At 43.5% G+C, this 25,779-nt stretch overlaps 1 protein-coding gene across 1 annotated transcript; it reads right to left on the reverse strand.

The window, feature by feature from the left end:
* Nucleotides 1-1,743: 1,743 nt before the first annotated feature.
* On the reverse strand, nt 1,744-18,767 carry OTOP2 (otopetrin 2). Its single transcript, XM_048491000.1, has 6 exons — nt 18,359-18,767; nt 16,585-16,721; nt 13,397-13,455; nt 7,019-7,131; nt 4,671-5,560; nt 1,744-3,088 (listed from the first exon to the last, which is right to left on the reverse strand). The coding sequence occupies exons 1-6, from the start codon at nt 18,765-18,767 to the stop codon at nt 2,918-2,920; spliced, it is 1,779 nt and encodes a 592-aa protein (XP_048346957.1). The 3' UTR covers nt 1,744-2,917.
* Between the last annotated feature and the right edge of the window lie 7,012 nt (nt 18,768-25,779).

Consider the following 25,779-nt stretch of genomic DNA (forward strand, 5'->3'; position numbering starts at 1 on the left):
CACTGGATAAAATGAGAAAGCATCTCATGCTGTACATTTAGAATAAGTGACATGCTTAATAAGATAAGTTTTTTCTCACTCAGAAGGAGAAACTATTTCATAGGTTTTTTCAGTGCTCCCCACAAATCCGGACTTCTTCATATGCTATACACTTTGAGCTTTGCGCGGGGTCATCAAAAGGCACCGTTTTGAGCAGCACCAGAATGACCCGCGCTGAGGGGGTGCAAGAGTAGCAGAGTCGGGGCGGCTGCGTTGTCGCCGCCCCTGTAGTGGGGAATGCAGTTGGACCCGATGCTACTCGGCGAGAGTAGCGCGCAGCAAACGGTGAGTGGGAAAAGGGCGTTGGATTTGTTCTTGGCTTTCCAGATTTTGCAGTCCTTACATTAAGTCACAGCTCTCGGTTTGCAAAGACTTAAGCAAAGCTGTTAACATTAGGATGTTTTAGAGGTCATTAAGATTATATTTCACAACACATTAAATTTCCAGTGTTGAATCGCAACCCTAGTGAAAGTGACACCCCATATCACAATTTACTACTACTGACCAGGTATAGACCATGAAGATAAATCAGCTTACACAAGTGCGTTCTTACTAAGCCACTTACTAGCAAAGACCTGGCAAATATTGGAGGTCCCCTCTCTTTGGAGTCGCTTCATTCACACCTGAAACTCTAGCACTTGTGCTACAATGGTTCTAGTATTGTGATTGAACTTCCAGATCGTATACCAACTCACTCCTCCAGAGCACACATCTGATTTTCTTTAGAAATTTTGAATTGTGCTATTGAGCAAGTCCGATCAAGCTGCAAAACAAGTGGTATGAATTTCAACAGAAGAGAACAAAAGTGGCAGGGTGAAGTGCCATGATTTTCTTTTATTCATTCATTTGAGATGCTCAAGGAGTTACCATGGGAAACAGTTTTGCAATTCCATCGTTCTCCTGCTCTTGGAATTTTCTAAACAACAAAATGACATTTCTTTCCATTGTATACACAATTTCATAAGAAAAGAAGGGTAGGGGTGTGGATCATTAACATTCACTTCTTACGTAGCACAGCCTGTAGAATTTCAATCACTTCTTCCTGTGATTTAAACATAGCCCTTGCTAAGCTCTTCCAGATCTTTAAATGCTTCAGTTTCTCTCCTCTGGAGATGCCATCAGATATCACCTCAGAACGAACTTGGCAATCAACTTGTGGTTCTGGTCACAGAATGTGCTAGGGACAGTGGAATCCAGTACAGTAAATCCTACCACAGGTATGGGAAGGTACACCAAGACTAGTCCCTTACTGTCCATGGACAGAGACATCCCACACTGGCATAATCCACAACTGTCATTCTGCCATGCATGTGCAAAAGCTTACAGGGTTAAGGAAACCCCTGATTTCACTATATGCTGAAAGAACTATTCAGATTTTGCTATGTTCATTGTTGAAATTGGAACTTTCAAAACTGATACTGGAACAAGTAGCAAAAATTTGGTAGACACCCAGGAAATCTGAATTCACAAAACAGTTTTTGAAGTGGAACAAGACAATTCCACCCATTTTTATCTTCAATCAATTTTGCAGCTGTAGTTTCCAACCATGGAACTTCATTAAATCCTGTCATAGCATAAATTTTAACTACAGCTGCACAGATTTCTAGCTTAACTACCTACAGGTTGACAATCATCCAAAAATCACTTCATTGGACTAGCCCAAAAGACCACAGATATCTTAAACCATTAAAAAACCCTTTTATCTTTGGCCTACCCTTTGCACAACATTAATAAGAAATGTAACAAGATGATGCTAGCTAATAATGCAGAATATCTTGAGGAATTACAATTGTGAATTATGTTATCCCAAGTTTTGTAGTAGACAAAAAGTGCTGTATGTTTGTGTGTGCATGTGTACACAAGGGAAGACTTTGAGAAGAACAGCTAGGCCTTCTTTTGTCTATGCTGTGGTGCTAACTTTACAGTTAGATGAGAGAAGATAATGTATTTGTAGAACCTCGCACATTGTTATAAAGAGATCCTTCAGTAGTGTTTGAAGGGTTGAGGAGAAAGCTGTCCCTACACAACTTCTGAGATATAGTTACCCTCACATGAGGTAAGGTGGCAATGTCCTCAATCTCAGCTGCAAATTGAGCACTGCCATTGTGCTGAGTTCATTGGTGTCTACGTTATGGTCTTTTGAGTCATTTTTTATTGTCACAATGAAAATCAATAAATAATTTTATAAAAAATAGACTCATTAAAAAAATTATCAAGCTACTTCTAAAAATATATTGTAATACCCCCCTGACAAAAATTATCTATTGGCTTTCACAGTCTACGGGCCCCAATTCAGGACAGGAACTAAGTTCTACTGAAATCTGTGAGATTTCAGGTTTATTCTTGGCAGGTGTACACTCAAGAGGAACATACACCTAGGACCTTTGTGAATCACTAGATTCTGATCTTCATTAGGTGATCGGTTGAAGGAACAGAAAACAAACATGTAAGCCATCCAGGCTACAGTGGTGTAATGGATTCCACAGTTGCTTCAATGGTCCTCAACATTTACTCAGTTCTTTCAAATTGAACTAACTACCCCAGACTGTTTAACTGAAGTCAAAGGGACCCTTAAAGTGATAAAGAATTAGGCAGGGTTCACATCAACATTTCCAAGAAAAGTCACTGGAATTGAAGACCTCTTATTAGGTGGATAAAGAAAATGGGTCATGGAACAAATATACAGAATCAAATAAGCAACAGCCCCAAAATAATCTTTCCTTTTTTTGTCATGAGTATTATGGAGTAATGCCCACTAATCACTAAGGTCTGACACCCCAGTAAACCTCAAATCCCCTCACTGCGGTTATTCAGGTTTCCAGTCCTGGGAGATGAAAGAAATGTGGGTTCACATAGGAAATTCTTCATCTTCATCTTGTTAAGACATGATATAGACCTCCAGTAGGCTAGCCACTGCATGCATCCTGTAGAAGATGCCAAAGGGCAGGCAGATGTCCACAATAGCAGCCCACATAGGGTAGCCATAGAATTTGAGCTCCCGTTCATTATCAAACTGCGGCCGGGCTCCAAATGCTGGTATGATCCAGAGCTGTTTGGAGGGGAAAGACAAAAAAGAACCAGAGTCAGCAAGTAGGAAATGATGAGAAAAGCATGGGGTACAGTTGTGTGCAAAGGGCAAAGATACTAACAGTAAACCCACAGATCTGGGTGCTGGCTATGATGTCACCTAGGCAGAGTCCAAACCAGCCAATACCCATAATCCAGTACACTGTTTAATATGATTTAGCCAGATTTTCCAATGGAATTTTAGTGTATACACATAAGCATATACTGAACGGTGGACGATAGTCTCAATCCACAAAAGCTCTTGCTGTGTACTTACATGATACTACCTTCTTGTACTCCAGTGTACTAACACATGAAGCTGAGCGGCAATAAACTTTATGCAGACCTGGATTCCATATGCTCAATTGTGTTACTACCATCTGAACTTCTTCCTTCTTCAATGTCCCTTGAGTTGCTGTTCTTTTAACCCCTCTTAAAAAAGTCCAGATTATGCAAAATTCCAAATCCTGACATGTGATCAAATTATTTTTAAAAACTGGCATATGCTCTATTTCTTCACTGCTTGCCCTGCTGCTGCCTCCTCACCCTGCTTCTGTCATACCTTTGCATTGTGAAGGGCTGCTCATAGTCTGCACCCCCCTCCCCCCACGCTAATGCCCTTGAAAGGGCTTTATCCAGCTCAGTAAAAAGACATGGGAAAAAACACTTTAAAGGGTTGAGGGGGAGGAAATGCAGTTCTAAATTCCACCATTTTCATGGCAGAAAGCTGGTTGGAACATTGTTAAGCTGCAGCCTCTCCCCACAGTGGCTACAGTGGATTGTCCAAATAGATGTACACCCTCTGTTTATCCTTTTGCAGGGAGTAAAAGAAGAAGAAGAGTTTGGATTTATACCTCACTTTTCTCAACCATTACGGAGTCTGAGAGCAGTTTACAAACTCCTTCCCTTCTTATTCCCACAAGATACATCTTGTGAGGTAGGTGGGGCAGGGAGACTTCTGAGAGGACTGTGACTAATGGAAGGTCACTCAGCAGGCTTCACGTGTAGGAGTGGGGAGACAAACCTGGTTTACCAGATTAGAGTCCACTTCTCCTAACCACTACACCAGGGGTAGGGAACTTGCGGCTCTCCAGATGTTCAGGAACTACAATTCCCATCAGCCTCTGTCAGCATGGCCAATTGGCCATGCTGGTAGGGGCTGATGGGAATTGTAGTTCCTGAACATCTGGAGAGCCGCAGGTTCCCTACCCCTGCACTACACCATGCTGGTTCTCTTTATGAAGTCCTCTCATGTTTATGGAGTGCTCAAAGATTCAGAAGAATAGGAAAGAGAGGCTCCATACACAGTAGGAAAAGTCCAATAAAGTCAACACATCCTGGGATGTAATAATATTTTAGTTCAATAGCACCTCTGGAACTAGCACTGTATATAAATGGAGGCTGATATATCCTCCCCCCCGCCCCCGCCCTTAAGAGCCTGGAAATGGCTCTGCATGCCTTCCTGCTGGGTACTGAAGAAAGGAGTACAAGTTATCTTTGTGGCATGCTTTGGGCTGAATGATCCAGTGGCCTTAAAGAAGCTGACATTTGTATGACATACTTACAATTACATTACACATCAGCAGGAATGATGAAACCTCTTTCAAGAATGTCCTTCTCCAGTTCACTTTCTTGGAAACCCTGATGGACTGTATGACTTCAGGAGGTGCTTGAATCGCTAATGTTGGTGGTGTGGCAGCTGGCAAAGCACTTCCACTGTCAGGGGCACGAAGGGACACAGCATTCATATTGACAAAAGTGAGTCCATAGACATCCTTCTGCTGAGGATCAATTTTGCTTTCCTTTCCTGGGGGCTCCCGATGGAGGCCTTCAATGATAAAGATGTTTTGGAAAGTATGCTGGGCAATCATCAGCAAGGAATAGGTCAAGTTAAGGGCACTGATAGTGTCTCTTGACATGCTGGCCACTATGGCCACAATAGAGTAGTAGGAAATAGCATATTGTCCCAAGGCTGCACCCATCAACAGAGCTACATCCAACGTTCTCGTTGGGTTCTTGTGACGGTCCATGTCTCTTTTGTCAAATCTGTAAACTATGGAGCCCCCAATGGAGGCAAGGGACGTCAGGCCCAGGCAAACAATGTTGAAGATGTAATACATCATGAGTGCTTGCTCCTTTCTTGCAGCTGGGCTATTTTTATTTACCTGTATTTCATATACAATCAGGACTCCTATCCCAGTCACTAGTACCAAGAGCCCCATGAGAGCACCCACAAAGAAAGTCTTTTTGAAAAGCTTGAACCTCAGGTGATACATAGGGTTTTCATGGTGGTCTATAAGGCGCCCAACATTCTTCCACATAACATAGACCATGGCGGATGCAAAGAGGCTGTACTCAATATTGAAGGGATACATCCAAAAGTAGCCATCATAGAAGACGTGGCACAGCTTTCCGTCGCAGCTACAGCTCTCTGCGTTGCTGCTCCTTATCTCAACTGCAGAGGGGGAAAGAGGAAAATGTTAGGGTTTCAGCTACATGAACATTTCTTTACAAAAGAGCCATGTTGATAAGAAACATAATGTAGTAGTGCACTGCCGACCCAGCAGTGCCGTAGTAGAACGTTGGGACGCCAACGGACCTGCGGCCTTGCCGGTCGCATCGCACCCCCACTCCTCATCCCCCCATGAGTCACGGGTCGTGAACTGTCTGGCTCAATCACCGGGCGCAGGGACAATGGTCTTGCCCCCAGGTGAGGATTAGGCTCAGACGCGTACGCTCTTCTCCGCACGTAGCCAGATGAGATCATGCATCACCTGATGATCTCCCGACCTCCCGCTCTCCCGGAACTCCCCCCAGTCCTCCCTCCTACACGCCCCCGATAGAGTAACAATAAAAGGTGCCAGGAACCGGCAGACGGGAGACTCGCTAGGAACACGGACCTCCGGTCTCCCGCTGCTGGCGATCTCCACCAGATGTTATCTCCGCGTCTCGTCTCGTTCTTACGCTGACCGCGTGGGTCGACTACACATAAACCCACATATCTGAATGGGGTTGAACTGGGGCTGCTTCTTCTGAATCAACTTCATACTTTCCTATCTTTAAGGTTTATTTATTTATTTATTACTTCAATTTAGTGATGGTGGGGATAATTAAGGGCTTCTGTGGCTGTTATTGTCCCAGGGAAATATTGTAAGGGGCTAGATCTGCAGAAACTCATGCACTCCCTTCTCTAAGTCTTCCCTATGGCGGAAACAGAGAGACTGGACAGCTTCCCTCTCATTAATAGGGTTTATTTTGAACAATTGGCATTTTAGTCATTCCCCAGGCTAAATAAAACCAGAAAGGAGACAGATTTCAAAAGCACGAGGCTGAGAACCACCTCTGAACTCTTCCGAAGAACAACCCTGCTCATGCACACACACAGAACATCTGTACAAACATGTTTAGGTTGTGAGACAGCTTTGTATTCACTTAGGGTCTATTTATTTACACAAACTGTTTTTAAAGTTCACAGTAAAATTCAGCCTGGCATCATCTTCAATGAATAAAATAGTGCTTATTCCTGCTTGCTGCTGGGCTTAGGTCCTGCAGTTTTAGGAGAAAGCAGCAACAGTTACTGCCAGAAAACCACTGTGTATATTACCTAATCACAGTTCTGGCAAGGAACATCCTACCATAAAAACATACTGCTGGAAAATGCACCAAAGCGCACTCCTCCGTTTAGAATTAGACCAAAGAGAGGAAAAATGGGCATTCCCTGTCCATCAAAATCTTCAAGGGATAGGATGGGCAAGGGGTTATTTGGGAATTTCAGCCTCGCTGAAATGTGTGCTTGAGTAAATGGATCTTTACTATAACCAAACTTCCACAAACTTGGGTCCCAAGAGAATGCTACTATATTTGTTTTTAAGTAACATGGTTTTAAATAGGTTCCTTTTCTTGTGCCACTTACACATTCTGTGTGTGCCATTTGGATTCTTTGATTGTGCTTTATGGACCGATTCATCTGTTACTGCTGACATCCACACTGCTAAATTGGTAGTCAAGGTGACCATCAAGCCACATCTGTAGAAGAGAAAAGAAAACCATGAAATTAAGTCAAGTCTAATTATTGGATTACAAACCACATGTCAGGATCTCAAACTGTATTGGTTAACTTCATAAGGGTGTTTAATGGATGACTGAAACAATGTGAAGATCTTTGAATACAAGGATAACACATTGTGGCTTAGATCTAACCTACATTTTCTGTTTGCCAAAGCAGAAGAGGGAGGAACAACTTTGACAGATTCCATCCTCTGCTGCCCTCTACCATGCCCCTAAGGGGTTATGGAGCTGTTATAACAGTGTGGGGTGAAGCTGTAAGTGGAAATTTTTAGTGTCCCTGACTGTATCAATGATAACTACTTATTATTTCCATGAGGCAGAAAAAGACCAATAATCACATTTTAAAATTAGCAACAGGCAGGGAATGAGGGTAGAGGGAGGAAATCTACTGTAATAAATTTAGTAAAAGGCTGTACTTAGCAGATATGGGGCAGATCATCTAAGGCCCTTTCCGCACTGGCAGAAAATGTAAAGTAGATGTGAATTAATGCTATGTGGAGCAGCAACTGAAGTTTTTTGATGTAGGTTTTTTTCTTCCACACCTCATCTACATTCCATGGAAGGTATCTGGTCCTGCATTGGATTCAAGAAAGCCGACATTTCCACATTACCGAAAAGTGCTGTTGCCCTTGATTGCCATGGATGTCCTGATTGGCTGTCGTGCCGTGCAGGGGCGGGTACTTTCGAATATGTTGCCGCCTGACATGGCAATGAGAAGATGACACTCCTGTCTTCCTATTTGCTACCGTTATCTCGTGCTTTCTTGCAGGGGTATAACGAGATCTCAGAAACCTTCCTTCCAATTGCCTATCGTGCGCTTGTGCTCTGCATTCCCACACATTAAGCCTTGACTGTTTTTTAAAAAAGGACATTTTCCAGCAGCTCTGTTAGCAACCCAAAAGCATGTACAGAGTTCTTTTTCATTTACAATGGAGTGGCTCTCCACAACTGACCACAAGACATCCTTGGTTGGAATGTGTCTTTTGAAAAAGTAACAAGGACCTGGCTATTTTTTTTCTGAGATGAAATTCTGTCTGCTCCAAGACTAATGAAAATAACAGAATACAGAGTTGCACAACATAATACAGAGCTGGTGCCTGCACTTTAAAAACAAAAGGTAGTATTCGCACTTCACTGGGGTGATTAACTATCTTTGTGATTCTGATCTACCCTCCCTTCTAATCCAGCCCCCATCTTATCATGCCTGGATCCTCCTCCTCCCCCCACTCTAGATGAGCATCTCCGAAGTACAGGCTGGTTGCATCCAAATGGGGTGCTGTCTGGGGGGGGGGCACATTTCTGAAGGCACAGTCTCAAAACTTTCAGGGTCTCATCAGGAGACTGCCCTGATGATTCCCCCCCAGGTTTGGTGAGGCTTGGTCCAGGGGGACCAAAGTTATGGACCCTCAAAGGGGGTGCCCCCATCCCCCATTCTTTCCAATGGGAGCTAATAGGAGATGGGGGCTACCCTTTTGAGGGTCCATAACTTTGGCCCCCCTGGACCAAACTGCACCAAACTTGGGGGGGGGGGGTGTCATAAGGACTGTCTCCAGATGATACACTGAAATTCTGGTGCCGATACATCCAAAATGCACCCCCTGCAGGAACATCCCAGAAATTTGCCCAAAAAGCTTTCTTCTGCAGTGAGTTTTCTGCTTTGATGTCAAAGGGGGGTGCAGGCTGGGGGGGCATATTTCTGAAGGCACAGTCTTAAAAATTTCAGGATCTCATCAGGAGACTGCCCTGATGATACCCCCCAGGTTTGGTGAGGCTTGGTTCAGGGGGACCAAAGTTATGGGCCCTCAAAAGGGGTGCCCCATCCCCCATTCTTTCCAATGGGAGCTAATAGGAGATGGGGCTACCCTTTTGAAGGTCCATAACTTTGGCCCCCCTGGACCAAACTGCACCAAATTTGGGGGATGTCATAAGGACTGTCTCCAGATGATAACCTGAAATTTTGGTGCTGATACGTCCAAAACGCGACTCTGCAGGAACATCCCAGAAATTTACCCAAGAATCTTTGTTCTGAAGTGAGTGTACTGCATTGCTATCAATGGGGGGTGCAGGCTGGGTGGGGGGCACATTTCTGAAGGCACAGTCTCAAAAATTTCAGGGTCTTATCAGGAGACTGCCCTGATGATACCCCCCCAGGTTTGGTGCAGTTTGGTTCAGGGGGACCAAAGTTATGGACCCTCAAAGGGGGTGGCCCCATCCTTTCCAATGGGAGCTAAGGAGATGGGGGCTACCCTTTTGAGGGTACATAACTTTGGCCCCCCCATGAACCAAACCGCACCAAACTTGGGGGGTAGCATCAGGACGGTCTCCTGATGAGACCCTGAAATTCTGGTGCCAATATGTCTAAAAACGCATCCCCTGCTGGCACCAATGACCTGGTGCAAAAAAAATGGGTCGTGGTGAGGTGGCTGCCCATAGTGGGGCACCAACTCAGGTTTTACCCAGGGCTCCAGTTTGCCTCGTTATGCCCCTGGATAGCCCCACCCCTCCACTATAGCAGAGAATCCCCTTCCTTCTACAAGAGCATCTCCGAAGTACATGCTGATTGCATCAAAAGGGGGGGCTCTCTGCCTCTTATGGACAGCCTCCCCCGAGTAAACGGCATAACAATGAGCCGTGTTCCCTTCCTGCCGATCCAACGAGTGCTACGGAAAGATAATGAAAAGCATGACCGACCACGAGGAGCAGTAAAAGGTGAGTGAGAGCAAATCGAAACCTAAAAATCTGTGCGTGCAACTCCAATTCAGTAAGGCCTTCCGATTGCTTGGGTTGAATTGCGTCAAAGCTTAGGCGGGCACCTTGAAAGTGGAGCAGCCACAAAAGTTTTACACACTAGCTGGAGTTGAACCAGGGTTTTTGAAAAAACTCTAACATCCAGGGGCAGGGAAAAAGTGGGGTAAATGGCCAGATGTGGCGCAAATCAGAAAGTGAGCAAAACTAATCTGTGCTGCGGGGCTCGACAGTGTGGAAAACTTGTAGAATATGGAGCAGCCTCAAATAATTAATCTAGAGTAAACCTGCAGTGTGGAAAGGGCCTAAATGAGCTTTATTCACAGCTATGGGTTCAATACTTTGGAATAAGGGATAATCTTTAATAGACTTTCTGGAACTGACTCCATATAGTCAGACCTCCACAAATTTGTAAAATCTAATTTCTGTGATGATTTGATTTAACCTTACTGACATATCAAAAAGAATAAAGAAACATTGGCCCATTATGCATTACTACCTCAGCCCAGGGTAAGTTTGCGTGGTTGCCTTCCGGGTGAGCAACAGATCTCCGCCCCTGCTGCCAGCCTTGAGGGCTCCCTCCAGCACAGCTGAGTTGCCTGCAACAAGCACTTAGCTGCAACAAGCACTTTAGAGCAGCCAGTGGCGTAGCTACAATGGGGACATCAGGGGACATTTGTTTTGGGTGCTACCATTGTAGGTCACAAGGGGGGAACAAAATGGCCCCCAACATAGCCACACCCCTCTGCCAGGCTGGGCACAAGTGCCTCAGACACCCAGGCTACACACAGGCCCACTGGCTGTGAATTAAAATATGTTGTCTTTTAGCAGGTATGGGTCTGCCTTTGGACTATCTTTTAAGTTATGGCAAGCATTTTTAAAATTATGATTTTTAATTGTAATGTAGGTTTAACATGTTGTTGCCGTCCTGAGCCTTTCTGGGATGGGCAAGGTATGGAACTAAAAATAAAAAATGAATTAATTTTTTAAAATAGCATACCTATGAGCGTTTGCCAAATATGAGGCACTTGTGCCTGGACCGGCAGGGGGCACGCCTTGTGGGGAGGTGCCCTCATGGGTGGCGTGGCAGACAGGCCTGGGTGCCATTTTGCCCCAGGCTCTGTTTCTCTTCCCTATGCCTCTGAGAGCAGCCACAGCCACCTTCTTTGGTTGGGGGAAGCAGAGGCCAGTGCAAAGGAAGGAGTCTGGGCAGCCAGAAGCTGCTGCCCTGGCTGAAATTGCCAGTGGTAGCCACAGGATGCTGTCATTAGAAATATGCACATGTGTGCATGTGTGTTTAGTGATCAATGCCTTGTTCTTCCAATGGTTTGTGTGCACAATATTTTGTTGAATTGTGCACAATATTTTGTTGCACAATATTATGTGCACAATATTTTGTTGAATTGGTAGAACACTAACAATTTAAACAAACAAACAAGAAAGCCCGCTTGATCGCTTTTGTACAGGTAGAACTCCAGTGAGGAAAGCAGGGAGGGGAAAGAAAAGCTGAAGAGAATATTTCACAGCGCCATTTCTTCAGTTTTCTCTCTGGAGCAAAGGGAGAAATTCGAGCTTCCTCCACTCTTCAGAAAAGTGGGACTTTTGAGATCTGTTGCGCCCTCACTGCATGGGCAGCTAAAAATGGTGTGCAGTTCGAAAACAGCCCAGAAGGAAAGGTATGCCCACCATGGGGCAGATTACATGTGCATAATAGGTCTATGATTTGGATGTTAACAGCAAGCTGGCATTTGCTAGGTTACGAATGAACTTGGAAGGAGCCTCACACACACACACACACACCCCGGGTGAGAATTAATTAAACTTTGCCATTAAAGTGACAGTAACTTCCTGTACATCTGAACTGGCAAACTATAGCTTGTGGCTCACCTGGCAAACCAGTATTCCAAACCAGATTGAAGCAAATTGGAAGCCTGGTCTACAGTGGGAGCCCAAACAACTCTTTTAGCAAATGCAGTAGTGTAGCGCCAAGGGGACGGGGGGTGGGTGGGTGACTCACCAAGTGTGCGCCCCTGCGGGGGCGTAGCTAGGGCATGGCAGGGGTCTTCTGGGGCAGGGGTGGATGGGGCATGGCAAGGGCATGGGGCACACGCGTGGAAGGGTCATGGGGCACACATGTGGCAGGGGCACGGGGCACATGCGTGCCCCGGGCGCAGTTCCCTCTCGCTCCACCCCTGAGTGAATATGAGTGGAAAAGGGAAAGGAAAGTTTCATCTGTGGAGGCAAATCTGAAGCTCCTTTAGGGCTCATCCATGTAGACCAGTGGTTCTCAACCTGGGGGTCGCAACCCCTTTGGGGGTCGAACGACCCTTTCACAGGGGTCACATAAGACCATCGGAAAACACATATTTCCAATGGTCTTAGGAACAGAGACACTAATAATTTTATGCTTGGGGGTCACGACGACATGAGGAACTGTATTAAAGGATCATGGCATTAGAAAGATTGAGAACCACTGATATAGACTGTACAGAGGAAGCCATTCATGTTCTGATGGCATCGAAGATATTTTTACCCTCAATAATACCGAGAGGAAAGTGAAATTAGCTTATATTTTCTTACCTGGTATGTTTGCTGTTGTTCTATCATTTGACTACCAAAAGGAAATAAATACTTAAATAAGGGCTGATGTTTTTTCTTAGCAGTGCAACTGCCAAAGGGTTTTTACTTTTAACTTATGATTTGCTTTGGAATCTGTTCAAGCCCCATACTAGATTACTAACATATGCTTTTTGGATGGGCATAGGTCAATAGGCCAATAAAGCGACTTTCATTCATGTTTGTTTAGGAACAATTGAAAAGAAAAATCTTCAGTTAATTCCCCATGTCATCTATGCAAATCAGTAAGATCAAAAACAGTGTTTACACACTCTCTCTGTCTCTCTCTGTCTCTGTCTCTCTCTCTGGTTTGGGTTAGTAAAGCAGGAGATTAGCAGGAGATCTCTTTTCTCTGTTTCGGTGAATGACTTGTTATTTGATTTTTATCCCAGACTCATAATGGCACATATGACCCCCTCCCTTTTATCCTCACAAGAACCCTGTGAAGAAGGTTAGGCTGAGAATGAATAAATTTAATTCAGAATATTTCTAGTTCACATCCTCAGAGTTCTAAAAACACACTATCTTTTAAAAAGCTGTTCCAGATTCCCCCCCCCCCCCCCCCCCCGGTTAGATTCAAAATTTGGGTCTTCACCTCACCTCACCAACTTTTATATGGTCTTATTTGTTACATAAACTGAACTAAAAATAACAGGAAGTGAAAATTAAAACCTTTAATGTGACGAGGGTAGCAGTGATTTCTTATAGTACCATCGTTCAGTATTGTGAGAATCATATTTCATTACTGCTGATGTTGCAGAAGAACATGGATTGAGATTTGGACCTGGCTTCCGCTTAGTTGGGCAAAGTCAGGCAAAATGGTGAACAAAATACTGAAGGGTTTGCTGCTCTGAATACTCACCGGGTGACATCCAAGTGCACGTGCACACAGTCTTTGGCAGAAACCCAGAGGAAGTAAGTCTAGAGGAAAAAAAGAATTACAATATTGAGGGAAGGAAAGAAAAATCTTAAAGATTTATAAAGAACTAGATAGTGCTTTATGATTACTGGAAATTGTTATTATTTTGATTCTATAAAACTCTGTTTTCTTTGACATGAATGAACTAATTCTGGAAACCAATATGTTAAAAGGAAGCACAGAAAATGAAGGAATGGAAGGAAAACCGAAGAGAGGCAAAAAAGAAGAAGATAATAATGAATACTGAGGCTATTATCTATTTTTCTATTATCAATTTTCATTCTTTCATCCAGTTCACAGACAAAAAATATTTATCTTCCTTCAACTGGGGCATTTTTCCAAGCTTCTAAGGAACCCAGTTTAGTCCTCAAAAGCCTGGTAGGTATTCCTAAGAGACATCTTGCACTTTCCATACAATGTCTACAGAGAACTTTTTCATCCAGGTGTAGGTCTGTTTAGGCACGCCACCCAAACTGGTTCATCACCACCCCTGCAGGGAGATAGCAGCAAGCTCAACTGAGCCTTCAGAAGTGACAATGTGACAATGACAAAGGCTGATCTCTCTGATATAACAAATGCAAGAATAATTTTGGCTGGGAGTGCATAATGAGACTTCATCATTTAATTTTTCTGATCTAAGACTTCAAGAGAAGCTGAGTAAACAGGCAGGAGGAGGTCACACACCTTGTGGTGTTGATAGGGTTGCCAGCTCTGAATTAAAAAATACTTGGAGGTTTTAAGGGTGGAAACTGAGGAAAGTAGGGGTTGGGGAAGGGAGGGGCTTTGATGGGGGGGTATAATACCATATAATCCACGTTCCAAAGTGGTAATTTCCTCCAGGTGAATGGATCGCTGTCACCTGGATATAAATTTTAGTCCCAGGAGATCTTCAGCCAGTATCTGGAGGATGGCAACCCTCACTGATGTAAGGGTGCACTCACACACATTTTTAATGTGGAATCTCCCTTTATTGTAGCCTATTATTTCTGTGCTGTTTCCATGTTATCATTCTTTACAGAAAATATTAGTGTTGCAATTCTCCTCATCTGTCCTGAATGCTTGGGATTGGGAAAGCAGAGGGACAAAGGATGCAGTTGGAGTTGCAAATTCATAGTTTGAGTTCAACAGCCGATAGGCCATACACCCATTTTTAAAAACTTTGACAGCCAACTGCAAAACAGAATTTTGCCACATCTACTACACAGTTTTGATTTAGACCATTAAGAAGCAACTTTAATTTCACAATATCAGGAAAGGGGGCAAATTTAGCTATCCATTTAGCCAGAAACTTTCCCCTTTCTGCCTCATATTTATGACAATTAAAAAACACACGCACAGATGAATCAAATACATTCATTTGACAGTCACAGAATTTTTGATTTGAAGGAGTTTGTGAATAACGGCCCTTCATCTCAGCTGTTGGGAGTGCATTACAGCATGCAATCGTATATACTTGTCTCAAGGTAGGAACTGTTAATGCATAAAAATGCAAAGTTAAAACCGCATTAGCAGCAGGTTTAATACCTAAATTTAATGGAGAACACATTTTTTGGGTATCATGCCAGTCATATTTAGCTAGTTTCTCAGTACATGATGTAAGTCTTTGCTTAGTTAACCCTCCAGGTGAATAGTATCCTGTTTCATTTCACCCTCAACTGCGCTCTGCCATCTTGTGTTAAATCCACTTTCTGCTTAAGGTATTTGATGTGTCTAAACCATTGTATATTTGATTGGAAAACTATTCCTAAGTATTCAAATTTATTTACTTGTTGGAATTTGTGTACACGTCCAAATTTTGTTTGGTTTTGCAGCAGATTTGGAAAGTAACATAATTTTGGATTTATTGTCAGTTATTTCTAGAAGTTCAATTTTGCAATAATCTACCAAGGCTCTGACTGAATATTTGAGTCCCGTCTTAGTTCTTGATAGCAAGATAAGATCGTCTACGCATAATAATTCTGGTATCGATTGGTAATTCTTGTATCAATACTCTGTAAAGTTGGTACAAAATCATTTCAATACAAATTGAATAAATATGGTGCAAGGACACTGAGTCTTGCCAAACCCCTTCATGTATTTCTATTTGATTTGATGCATATCCTTCACTATCCATCTTAATGTATAAGTGGTTCCCAGAATAGAGGTTCATTATCAGTTTGAGCAATCCGAATGCAAGTGTAAACCTTCACACTCCCACAGATGCCATTGGGTAAACACAGGCTATTCATAGATTCTTAGCCCAAATTATGTCACAGGGCTTCTGTGAAGATAAAATGAGGATGAGACAACCATTGCCTCACATCAAGTTCCATGGAGAAAGAGTGCAGTAAAAATGTATTAGACAGAAAAACAGTAAACTGTAACTGGTGGACACAGAGTAAGGGTCTATAGACTATGACACTGAAATGCTGCAGCATGATGGACTTCATTAATGCTGGATCTTTCTGCACTCATTTAGAATTTTCTAGGTCCACAAGCCTTTTCAGGTTCAAACAGCGCTATAAACAAGAGCACAGCATCACACTAACCACCAATGAGTCAAACTAGATGCGATGGCACTTTTGTATCCACTACAGGGACAATGACACATTTTTGAAATGACTTTAAAATGCTACAAGGGGCCACAGCAGGCTATGTGAATGGCAGTTTCACCACTTGAAAAGGTGCACAGGTGTGTGTGTGTGTGTGTGTGTGTGTGTGTGTGTGTGTGTGTGTGTGTGTGTGTGTGTGTGTGTGTGTGTGTGGAGAGACAAGTGTGCCTTAGTCCACCATGCTGCAGGATTGTAGCCCTCACTTTAAAATGGGAGTTGGCGCCCCCAAGGCAGACATGAGGATGCTGTCACCTCCAGTTTGGCTCTGGTTCAGCCCAAACGAAAGGGAAAGAGGTAATCTTAGAATTTGACTGGATCTTTTCTTAGCAACATGGCCCTTCTGACCCAGAATGAAGACAGACACAGTCCAGGAGGCCAAAGAAGCAGCATCAATTTGATCTCTTCCACCTCAGCTAAACAGTTTTGGTGTGTGTGTGTAGCTCCACTAACAAGCCAAGCAGAAGTCAGAATTCTATTGACTACCATTATGCCACAGATTGTTCCTCATATGCTCAAAAACAATGGCAGATCCATACCCACCTGGACAACCACAAAGATACCCTGCACAACTGGATAGGTTATTTTGATGGGGTGGAGGCACTGAGAGAAGCTGGAGTAATATCCCGTCTTAAAAACATCCATCACCAGGGTAAGGACTGCAAACAAGACCAAGCCTCCTGTTTTTGAAAAGAAAAGTAATTACATCCCATGATACAATGCTCATGTCAGTCTCCAATAGTCCTTTTTGGGAAGCAGTTTTTTCCTCGGTTTCCCCACAACATCGTGTTGCATTTGTGTAGCTCTGGGAGTTCCCTTGGTTTTATTCCAGTATCTTTCAAATCTGCTTTGCTCCAAAGTTTTGGAAAGACTGTAAAAAAGCTTGGATGGCTGTTGTGCAGGTGGGGAAAATTCACATTGTGTGGCTCACATGGTAGTCATTTCCTCCCCCATCCCACTAGTTTTTTTTAATTGGCACAGCAATATATAGTTTTCCTTTTTTTTTTAAAAAAAAAACTTTTGAGGAGCTATCTTTGTAGCTACGCAGATACTCATAAAAGAATCTTAGCTGCTCAGAAGACAGGTCAAAGCATTGGGCTGACCTGCGCTCCATGGGCTGATTAAAGTTTTTCTGTACAGTAAGAAAAAACTATGAGAAACTACAAGAAACAACTAAAACTATAAGAAACAGTCAGTCTGAGGAGGGCAGGTCTATCCAATGCTTTTCAATGAGCAGTAGACCTGTCTTCTGAATAAGATTCTTGTATTTATACCTGCATAGCTACGGAGATAGCTCCTTGAGAATAACAAAAAATTAGGAAAACTATATATTGCTGGAATCGACAGGATGAGCTGAGCACAACTATATACTTTTTGGGGCAAAGAGGTGCCCGGAACTGGACCGCGCCGAACAAACGTACTGGGGCACCCTTTAGCAAATGGTGGCAGGGAGAATCCCTTCAGCTGCACACAAAATGTTGGTTGCAAGCTGAGGGTAAAACTGACCAGAGAGCAAAACAGTCAGGCATGAAAAAGCCTCTTTTCCCCCTCTAATGCCTTTGCTGTTTGGAAAATACACCAGAAGCTGCCTCTCTTTAAGACATCCCCTGGATGACTTATTTTGGGTGTGCGGAGTAAAAAGAAGCAGTCGCCTATATTTCAGACATTACCTAGACATCTTTTTTTGGGTTGTGTGGAATGTACTGATCTTGCTCTTATATAGCTCTTCCCTACTCATTTTATCCTCACAAAAACCTGTGAGGTACTTTAGGATGAGAATGAGGGCCAACTAGACATTATGGCAACACAGGCCCAACCCTATCCAAACCAGGCCCATGGTGCAGTAGGATCAGACAATCTTGCTTCCCTCACCCTTTTCCAAGTGACAAAACAGCCTATTTTGACACTTGAAAAGGCTTGTAGGAGGGAAACAAGATTGCCTGGTCTCAGGCCTGATCAGACCCTCATAGCATTTTTAAATGGTCAAATTCATTTCTAAAATAGCCTTGGCAGCTAGGTGCTGGGCCATGGATGCCATAACTTCTACTTTGGTTCTCAGATACTCACCCAAGAATATCCAGGAAGCATCACAGCCCAGGCAGGAATACAAGCCCAGGGATTTTCCTGACATTCCATTTACTATACTACATTGGTTCTCATACAGCTCTATAAAAAAGAAGGCTATAAGGTGTGTCTGGCTAACAAGCAATTCTCTTCCTGGAATGCCTTCTCTTTATGTTTATCTCATGTAAACAGCTTACTTTGTCATCTTACACTATGTCCCTCCCATCCACCAACACAACTAACTAGCCCTTACCTCTTAGCCAAATGGGTCCTGCATGTGTATCCTTGCAGAGAATGGCATCCTGGTGTCTGGAGGTGCGGATGAGGTAGAAGAGCATCCAGACAATGGCTATCACCATCACAATAGTGAGCATGAAAAAGGCATCGTAGTCATGCAGTTTTATTTCATGGAAAGCCCCACCACTGACCAAGGTGCAGGATAGCAGAACCAAATTGATGCCGAGGAGAACAGAGAAGACCCGCCCTCCTTTCTTCCAGATTTCCTTGGGGCTGTGAGTCAAGGCAGAGGGGAACTTGTGATGGCCAAGAGAGGAGAGCTGTTCAGCTCCCAAACTGTTCTTGTCATCCCTGTGACCGGAGCCCATGACTGAATCTTCACATCCAATTTCGCTGTCTTTCCTCACAGACCCCCCAGTCATCATTCAGCAGACACTGAAACGTTACTCCTGGTGTAAAAAACAAAATGAATGATAACACCTGGACAGAGTATTTAATTTGATATTAGTGTGTCAGGTCTCATTAAAACACTAGAGACTGAAGTTAATGGAATGATTATATCAGACAGACAGATGAAATAGTAGTCAGGATTTTTAAAAGCTGGGCTTCAAGCTTCAGTGCAGGGTTTTTGATATTTCCTGTCATAAACTGAGCCACTCACAATTACTCAACATGCCCTTTTGATGAAATGGGGTTTGAAGTTTCCTAGTTAGCAGCCCCATCCAAACTCCCTGGTAGCAGGCCATGGTGCCGATACAGTGCTGCCGCACCGCCTCCAGAAGGGCTTTCTGGCAGCGCGGGGAGCAGGGAAAAGCCCTGAAACCCACTGTTGCCAAAAAGCCCCATAGGGTTGAAAGGACATATGCCTCCAAAAGGGGGGGGGGATATGTCTGAGGGCTTGTGTGCCATGTAACCAACCCTCAACCCGGGGAGGGGACTGACTAGCATCAGCTTCACCCTGGGAATGCCCCCGCCCATCACCTGCAGCCATGCCATGCCCTGGACTTCTGGGTTTTGCTGGGGGGGGGGGGGGGCTGTGGGACATGTGGCCACCAGCGGGTCTGCCTCCTCTACCAGGTCAAGTGCCCAGGGGAGGGCGAGTGCACCAGCGTGGCTGTGTGCTGTTTCCACAGGCCCTTTCTCCTTTGGATGGAGCTGCCTACCTTTCAGCATAATTTTAATTGAATCAATGCAGGACATTGGATATCACCTACAAAGCCCTTCATGGCCCTGGGCTCTCATTCCTGCAGGACTGTCTCTTTCTTGCTCTGTCACAAAAGCTTAACTCATCTGAGCAGGGCCTCCTGCAGGTGCCGCCCTGCAAACAGGCAAGATCAGTAACTCGCTGTACATTTGCATTCTATTGTGGACTCCACCTTTTGGAATGGCCTACTTGATGAGGTCAGGAAGGCTCCCACACTCTCATTTTGCAAGCTATATAAAACTGAATTGTTTAGCAGGGCATTTTTGTAAAGGTAATAGAGCTATAGTGCAATGGAATGAGTTAGAAAGACTCCTTTGTAAAGACAGCAGGACTGAGGACTATATCACTGAACGTTATGTATCATCTGTTTGCTCTTATGCATTAACCTGCTCTCACTGTGTTGTTTTCTCACCCCATTTGACATATCACATCTAACACTTTTTGCTTTGTTTGTAATCCTCGTCCTATCACATTGCTTGTTATATGATTCATCTAATTGTTTTGGACTGTGAAATGTGCCTTGACTCTCAATAAGAAAGGAGGGCAATAAATAAATAAAATTCTTGCTTTCCATTCCAGGCTATAACAGAGCCTTAACAGAAATAAAAATGTACCTGCATTTTCAGACACAGCCTTTTACTGATCCAGTTTAGTTCTAATCGATTAACATCAAAGATCATTTCAGCTATTTCTTTGACAGGTTCCATTGTACAGGGACTTCTTAGTAGTGCCCTTTCTTGAGGGACCTGCTTTGTTTAAAATTCAGTTTATAAAGCTGCGTGTTTGGCCTCCACCCTTACCTCATAGGCATTGCTAACACCTCACTCAACCTCATCTGTATCTCTCAGACTGTCCCAAACTATCTGATTTATCCTTGTAACACTAGGGTGGTCAAAGCACAACCCTTGTATGACCTTTAAAGTACAATGCAGCCTACCAGCCATGCACAGAAACTCAAAGAAGTGTTCTGTGAGCCTCTTGTTTTTGTTGCATGTTTGAAACAACAAAGCAAAAACAACACAAAAACCCAGCCCCTATGTAGGTGTGTGTTTTGTTAAACACCTGGCAGGCTGCAATATATTATGGGAGGACTGCATTGAGCTCAGTAGGTCACAGGTTATGCTGTTATGCTCTAAATCCGGGGCAAATGACCATGTTGAGAAACGAGATATCGCTCTATCACCTCTATCTTTGGTTGACCCATTTCTGACCCCAAAACTCTTCTTTAGGTAGTCCACTTTGTGAGAGGAACACTCTACAAGCATTGTGCAATGGACCTTACATTTTGAAGACAAAGAACAGTCGAGGGAAGAATACCACCAGATAGACAGCATACTTGGTAGTAACATTATGAACTGCATATGCTCCTCAATTATTTCATTTCTTCCCCCAAGTTCCCAATAAACACTTGCTTTCATTTAATTTGGCTCTTTATTAATTAGCATCTTTATCTATCAATATGCATGTTTATCATGAAGAGAGAAGGACAATAATCTTAGCCAAAGGCTACTCCACCAACCTGCTTTCTGCCAGCCAGCAGACACTCTGTTGTCACCAATGTGCTTGCACAAGCTTCCTCTTTCCCCACTTCACAACTGCCCGGGAATTTATATCTGTCCAGATGCCTCTGTGATTTACACCTGTGGTGGGGCTGACAGTGCTGCTTCATAAATTCTTCAGTAGGGTTGACAAGATCCATTTTGTGCATGAGCTGGTTTTAGGGAAGAGGAAAAGGCAAGAGAAATGGGATCAAGGACTCTTGGTAACCAACAGGGGAAGAAGATAGGAGTATATCACAGGCCCAACTTAAGCAGCAGAATGCATACAAGGACTTTACTTCCTGCCCAGGGCTGACAGGTGGGTTTGAAATAAAATCTCCATAATGCTCTGTTACCCCTAGCACCTACGCGCTGTGCCCTTAAGAACTTAATCACAGGAAGCAACCAACAAATGCCGCTTTAACCATATCTACATCCTCATGCAAGAAGAAGCTTCCCTACTGGGTTCTACATGTTCAGGTAGCTTTTAGGTCCAGGACATCTCTTCAAAAAATGCTGTCGGATCTGAGCATCTTTGCAGGCCAAGCTGCTGTGATAGGCACAGCTTGGTGGAAAATTCTATTCCTTTATTATTCAAAAATACTTACAATGGAAGCAATTATAAAATTAAAAGCATTTAAAAGCCAGCATGGTTAACTTAAAGGTAAGAATGGGCTGGTTTTGAGATTATAACCATCAGTCAACGCCCCTTCCGCACATGCAGAATAATGCTCTTTCAATCCACTTTCAATGCACTTTGAAGTTGGATTTTACTGTGCGGAATAGCAACATCCACTTTCAAACAATTGTGAAAGTGGATTGAAAGTGTATTATTCTGCATGTGCAGAGGGGGCAGCAGCATCTCATCAGGGGTGGACTGGGAAGTTAAAACCAGACAAGGGCAAGGCAAATTGGGTAGCCCTGTGACACTGAACCAGTCCTGCAGGGCCACTCAGCTCAGACTTGGCCAGTGATGTCAGCTGGAAACCCACCCACTATTGCACCTCCACTTCCTCCAGCTGGTGAAAGTGCAGGAGGAGGAAAAAGGTGAGTACATCTGATCAGGTGGCTCCTGCAGAGCTGCCAGAGCTGATGGAGCTGGGCTCTTGGTTGGGTCTGGCCTGCCACAGCCCTCCAGGACTCCAGCAACTCACCAGGAACCTTCCCAGTAAGTTGAATGGCCGGTCCATCGTGGAGCAACAAGCATTTCTGATTATTTACCATTGAATTGAAATGCATTTGCAGTCATAGACCAAAATCCTAACAATATCCAACAAATTACTATAGACTAAAATATCAGATTAATTTAAGTAATAAAATCAACAAGCCAAAATCCGAAACAATTAATATTAAATAAATTATTACAAAAGCTAAAACCCTTCCTTATACCATTTACAAATTATCCAGGCAAATTTATACAGATAAATTATACAAATAAATTATACAGATACACAAATTATCCAGGCAAATTTAGCTCACGTGTTCCGGCAACCAATATGGAAATAAGAGTCCTCCTGTCTCTTCCTCGATAGTTATTTAAAATAGGATTAGTTAACTTCCTTCTTTCCTGGTCTAAACTCTTACAGTCAAATATAAGATGCACCAATGAATCTATAGAACCATCCTGGCATAAACACGAACATTCTTCTCTTGGTCTTTTATTGTATTTGCCAATTAAGGCCACTGTTGTATTTTGGTCTTTTATTGTATTTGCCAATTAAGGCCACTGTTGGCAGGGCATTGTGTTTCATCAGCATGAAACTTCTTCACAGATCAGGAACACCTAGGTGCTTAATATAAGGAGCAATCATGATTTTGTTCAGTATGCTGGCATCAAAATATATTTTTAATTCGGTTTATATCATGGCTCCTCTCTACGTCCAGTAATCTTTCTTTAATTATTGTTCTGCCGTGGGTACATTCTGTTTCCATCAGTGCCTCAATACATAGATCAGTGGTGGTGAACCTATGGCACTCCAGATGTTCAAGGACTACAATTCCCATCAGCCCCTGCCAGCATGGCCAATTGGACATCTGGAGTGCCATAGGTTCGCCACCACTGACATAGACCATACATTCTCAGCTTAGTTTCCACAGTTTTATGCCAGGGTGAGTTAAATGGATCCTTGCTGATAAGATAAAGGAGATCTTTAGATGAATCAAAAAGTCTGAGCCAGTGCAAAGCAGCTACCAACCAAATGTTGGCATCGATTGTGATCATCTCAGCCTCCAGCCTAATTGCAGCATTTGGAATACATGGTGGAGCTTGTGATTATTTACTAAAACAATTAGATTCTGCCTTTTGGCTAATAAAATACTTACAACTCAAAATGTTCATTAGGTCACTTCAAATAGAATAAAGCCATCAAGCAGCTGAGACTGTAGATCAGTTCTAAGTCATCATTAGCAATAATCAAAGCACCCCCCATAAGCCCTCTGAATACAAACCACCTTCACTGGGCACTAAAAGGCCAGCTGAATGAACTAGGGTTGCCAACTCTGGGTTGGGAAATTCCTGGAGATTTGGGAATGGTGTCTGGCCAGGACAGGGCAGGATTTGAGGGGGTGGGGGTGAAAGGGATGATGCCATAGAATCCACCCTCCAAAACAACTATTTTTTTCCAGGGGGGACTGATCTCAGTTTGAAGATCAGCTGTAACTCCAGGAGATCTTTAGACCCCACCTGGCAGTTGGCAACTACAGAGAGAACACTTCTTAGATGTTACCCTTTAAAGTGTCACTTGACTTCTCTTTTATTTTGCCTAGAAGGCGTTCCAACAGAGCCTTTTGCCATTGTACAGCAGGCCTGTGTCATGTGGCCATGAAGATGGAAATGAGAATGGAGCTCCAAGGAAGATTTTTCAGTTCATATAGAAACATGAGGGAACATGGACCCAAACTGATGAATTAAAACAATATTATCATCTGTCTTTATGGTTTTATCCCACCGCTCCTCCAAGGAACCTAGGACGGCTTATGTACTTCTCACTTCTCTATTACATCCTCAGAACAGCCCTGTTAGAAGATTATGGTGAGAGATACTCAAAGTCAAACAATGGCCCTTTTTTGCATAGCTCAAAATCAAACATCTTGCAGACATTTTTTAAAAATCCATTTTGGCTTTTTTTGTCTGCACAGCTGCCAGGGAAAGAGGGTCGTTCCCCCCCTCCCCCATCCAATAGCTCTTACTCACGCCTGCCATTTTCTCCCACTTGTGATTCTCCATCCCATCTGCCATTTGGGGAAGGTTTCCCATGGAGGTTTCCTCCGTTTGCAGCTCATCCCAGTGCAATTTCACTGTAAAATGTATATGAATAAAGTTTGTTTTGCCTGGCGATCCTGTGCATGTGTCATTTTCCCTTTTGTTTTGAGGGAGCAGTCTGTGAAGCTACAATGACCAAAAATATGCACACATTGCAGATTTGTGTTGTTGCAGCTTCGCAGACAGCTCCCTCAAAACAAAAAAGGAAAAAAACAACATGTGCACGGGATTGCCAGGCAAAACAAACTTTATTCATGTACTTTTTACAGTGAAATCATGTGTGAATGAGCTGCAAGCAGAGGAAACCTCCCTGAGAAACCTTCACCAATGGCTGGCTGCATGAAGGATCTCTGCAGCAGCATAAAATGGTGGCCACAAACAGCAAAAACGAAAGCAAAGCAAGTGCCTTTAAAATGTCTTGGCAGGAAAAATGATACATTTCCTGCTCTCCTGCTATTTGCACAGCAAGTAGGAAATGTCTAGTTTAGTGTTTCTAAAAAAAAGAGCTGAAATAAATTGTCCTGAGGGTGTTTGTGGGGAAAGCTTTGTGGAGTTGCTCCCCAAAATGCCTTTCCCCTCATCCTCAGGACATTTTATTTCTGCTGTGGAGAAAGGACCAATGAGCTGAGTGTATACCCAATGAGTTTCATGGCTGAGCAGGGATTTGAACCCAGGTTTCCCTAGCCCAGGGGTAGGGAACCTGCGGCTCTCCAGATGTTCAGGAACTACAATTCCCATCAGCCCCTACCAGCATGGCCAATTGGCCATGCTGACAGAGGCTGATGGGAATTGTAGTTCCTGAACATCTGGAGAGCCGCAGGTTCCCTACCCCTGCCCTAGCCCAAAACTCTAATGTGCAGTAGTAGTCCAGCACAGTGACTATTGTCATACTGTAGACAAGGAACCCTGACAATGAGTTGCTGTTGTGATCTTGAGGGCAGAAAAACTCACCAAGGTCTATTAAACTAAAATATTTTATGTGCTGCAAATTAATCCACAGCCCACAGACTCTTGCATTCAAAGCAATTAATCCACCATCATTGGATGAAAAGGAATGTCTGTTGTGTGGCAGCGTATGGACTTCAATCTCTGAGCAACAGATGGCACCAAAGGACCATGTATTCCCTAGAGAACAGCAGTGGTGAGGACAGAGGAAATGGATCTATCTACATTTAATTCCTTTTCACACATCCGCATGTCTGACAAAGACAGCTTTTGCTCTCGAAAACCTGAAAATTCTTTTTGGTCTCTAAGGTGCTACTGGACGAATATAACTGATCTACTGCTGATCAGCATGGCTACCTTCTGAAACTGCATGATTGCTACTGCAACAAGGGAAGAAATGTATGCCAGTGTACATGCTTGCATTGATTGTGTCAGGTAATCACTATAAAACTATGATTGATGGCAGGTTCCTAACAAGCATGCACAGA

The sequence above is a fragment of the Sphaerodactylus townsendi genome, linkage group LG03 (assembly GCF_021028975.2).
Source record: "Sphaerodactylus townsendi isolate TG3544 linkage group LG03, MPM_Stown_v2.3, whole genome shotgun sequence".
NCBI classification, from domain to species: Eukaryota; Metazoa; Chordata; class Lepidosauria; order Squamata; family Sphaerodactylidae; genus Sphaerodactylus; species Sphaerodactylus townsendi.

What these genes read in the sequence shown, in the direction of transcription:
- OTOP2 (XM_048491000.1), bottom strand. Translation starts at nt 18,767, where the DNA reads ATGATGACTGGGGGGTCTGTGAGGAAAGACAGCGAAATTGGATGTGAA. An exon ending in AGGACCCATTTGGCTAAGAG is followed by an intron (nt 16,722 to 18,358) that starts GTAAGGGCTAGT and finishes TTTCAAAAACAG; the next exon opens with GAGGCTTGGTCTTGTTTGCA. An exon ending in AAATGGCACACACAGAATGT is followed by an intron (nt 5,561 to 7,018) that starts GTAAGTGGCACA and finishes CCCCCTCTGCAG; the next exon opens with TTGAGATAAGGAGCAGCAAC.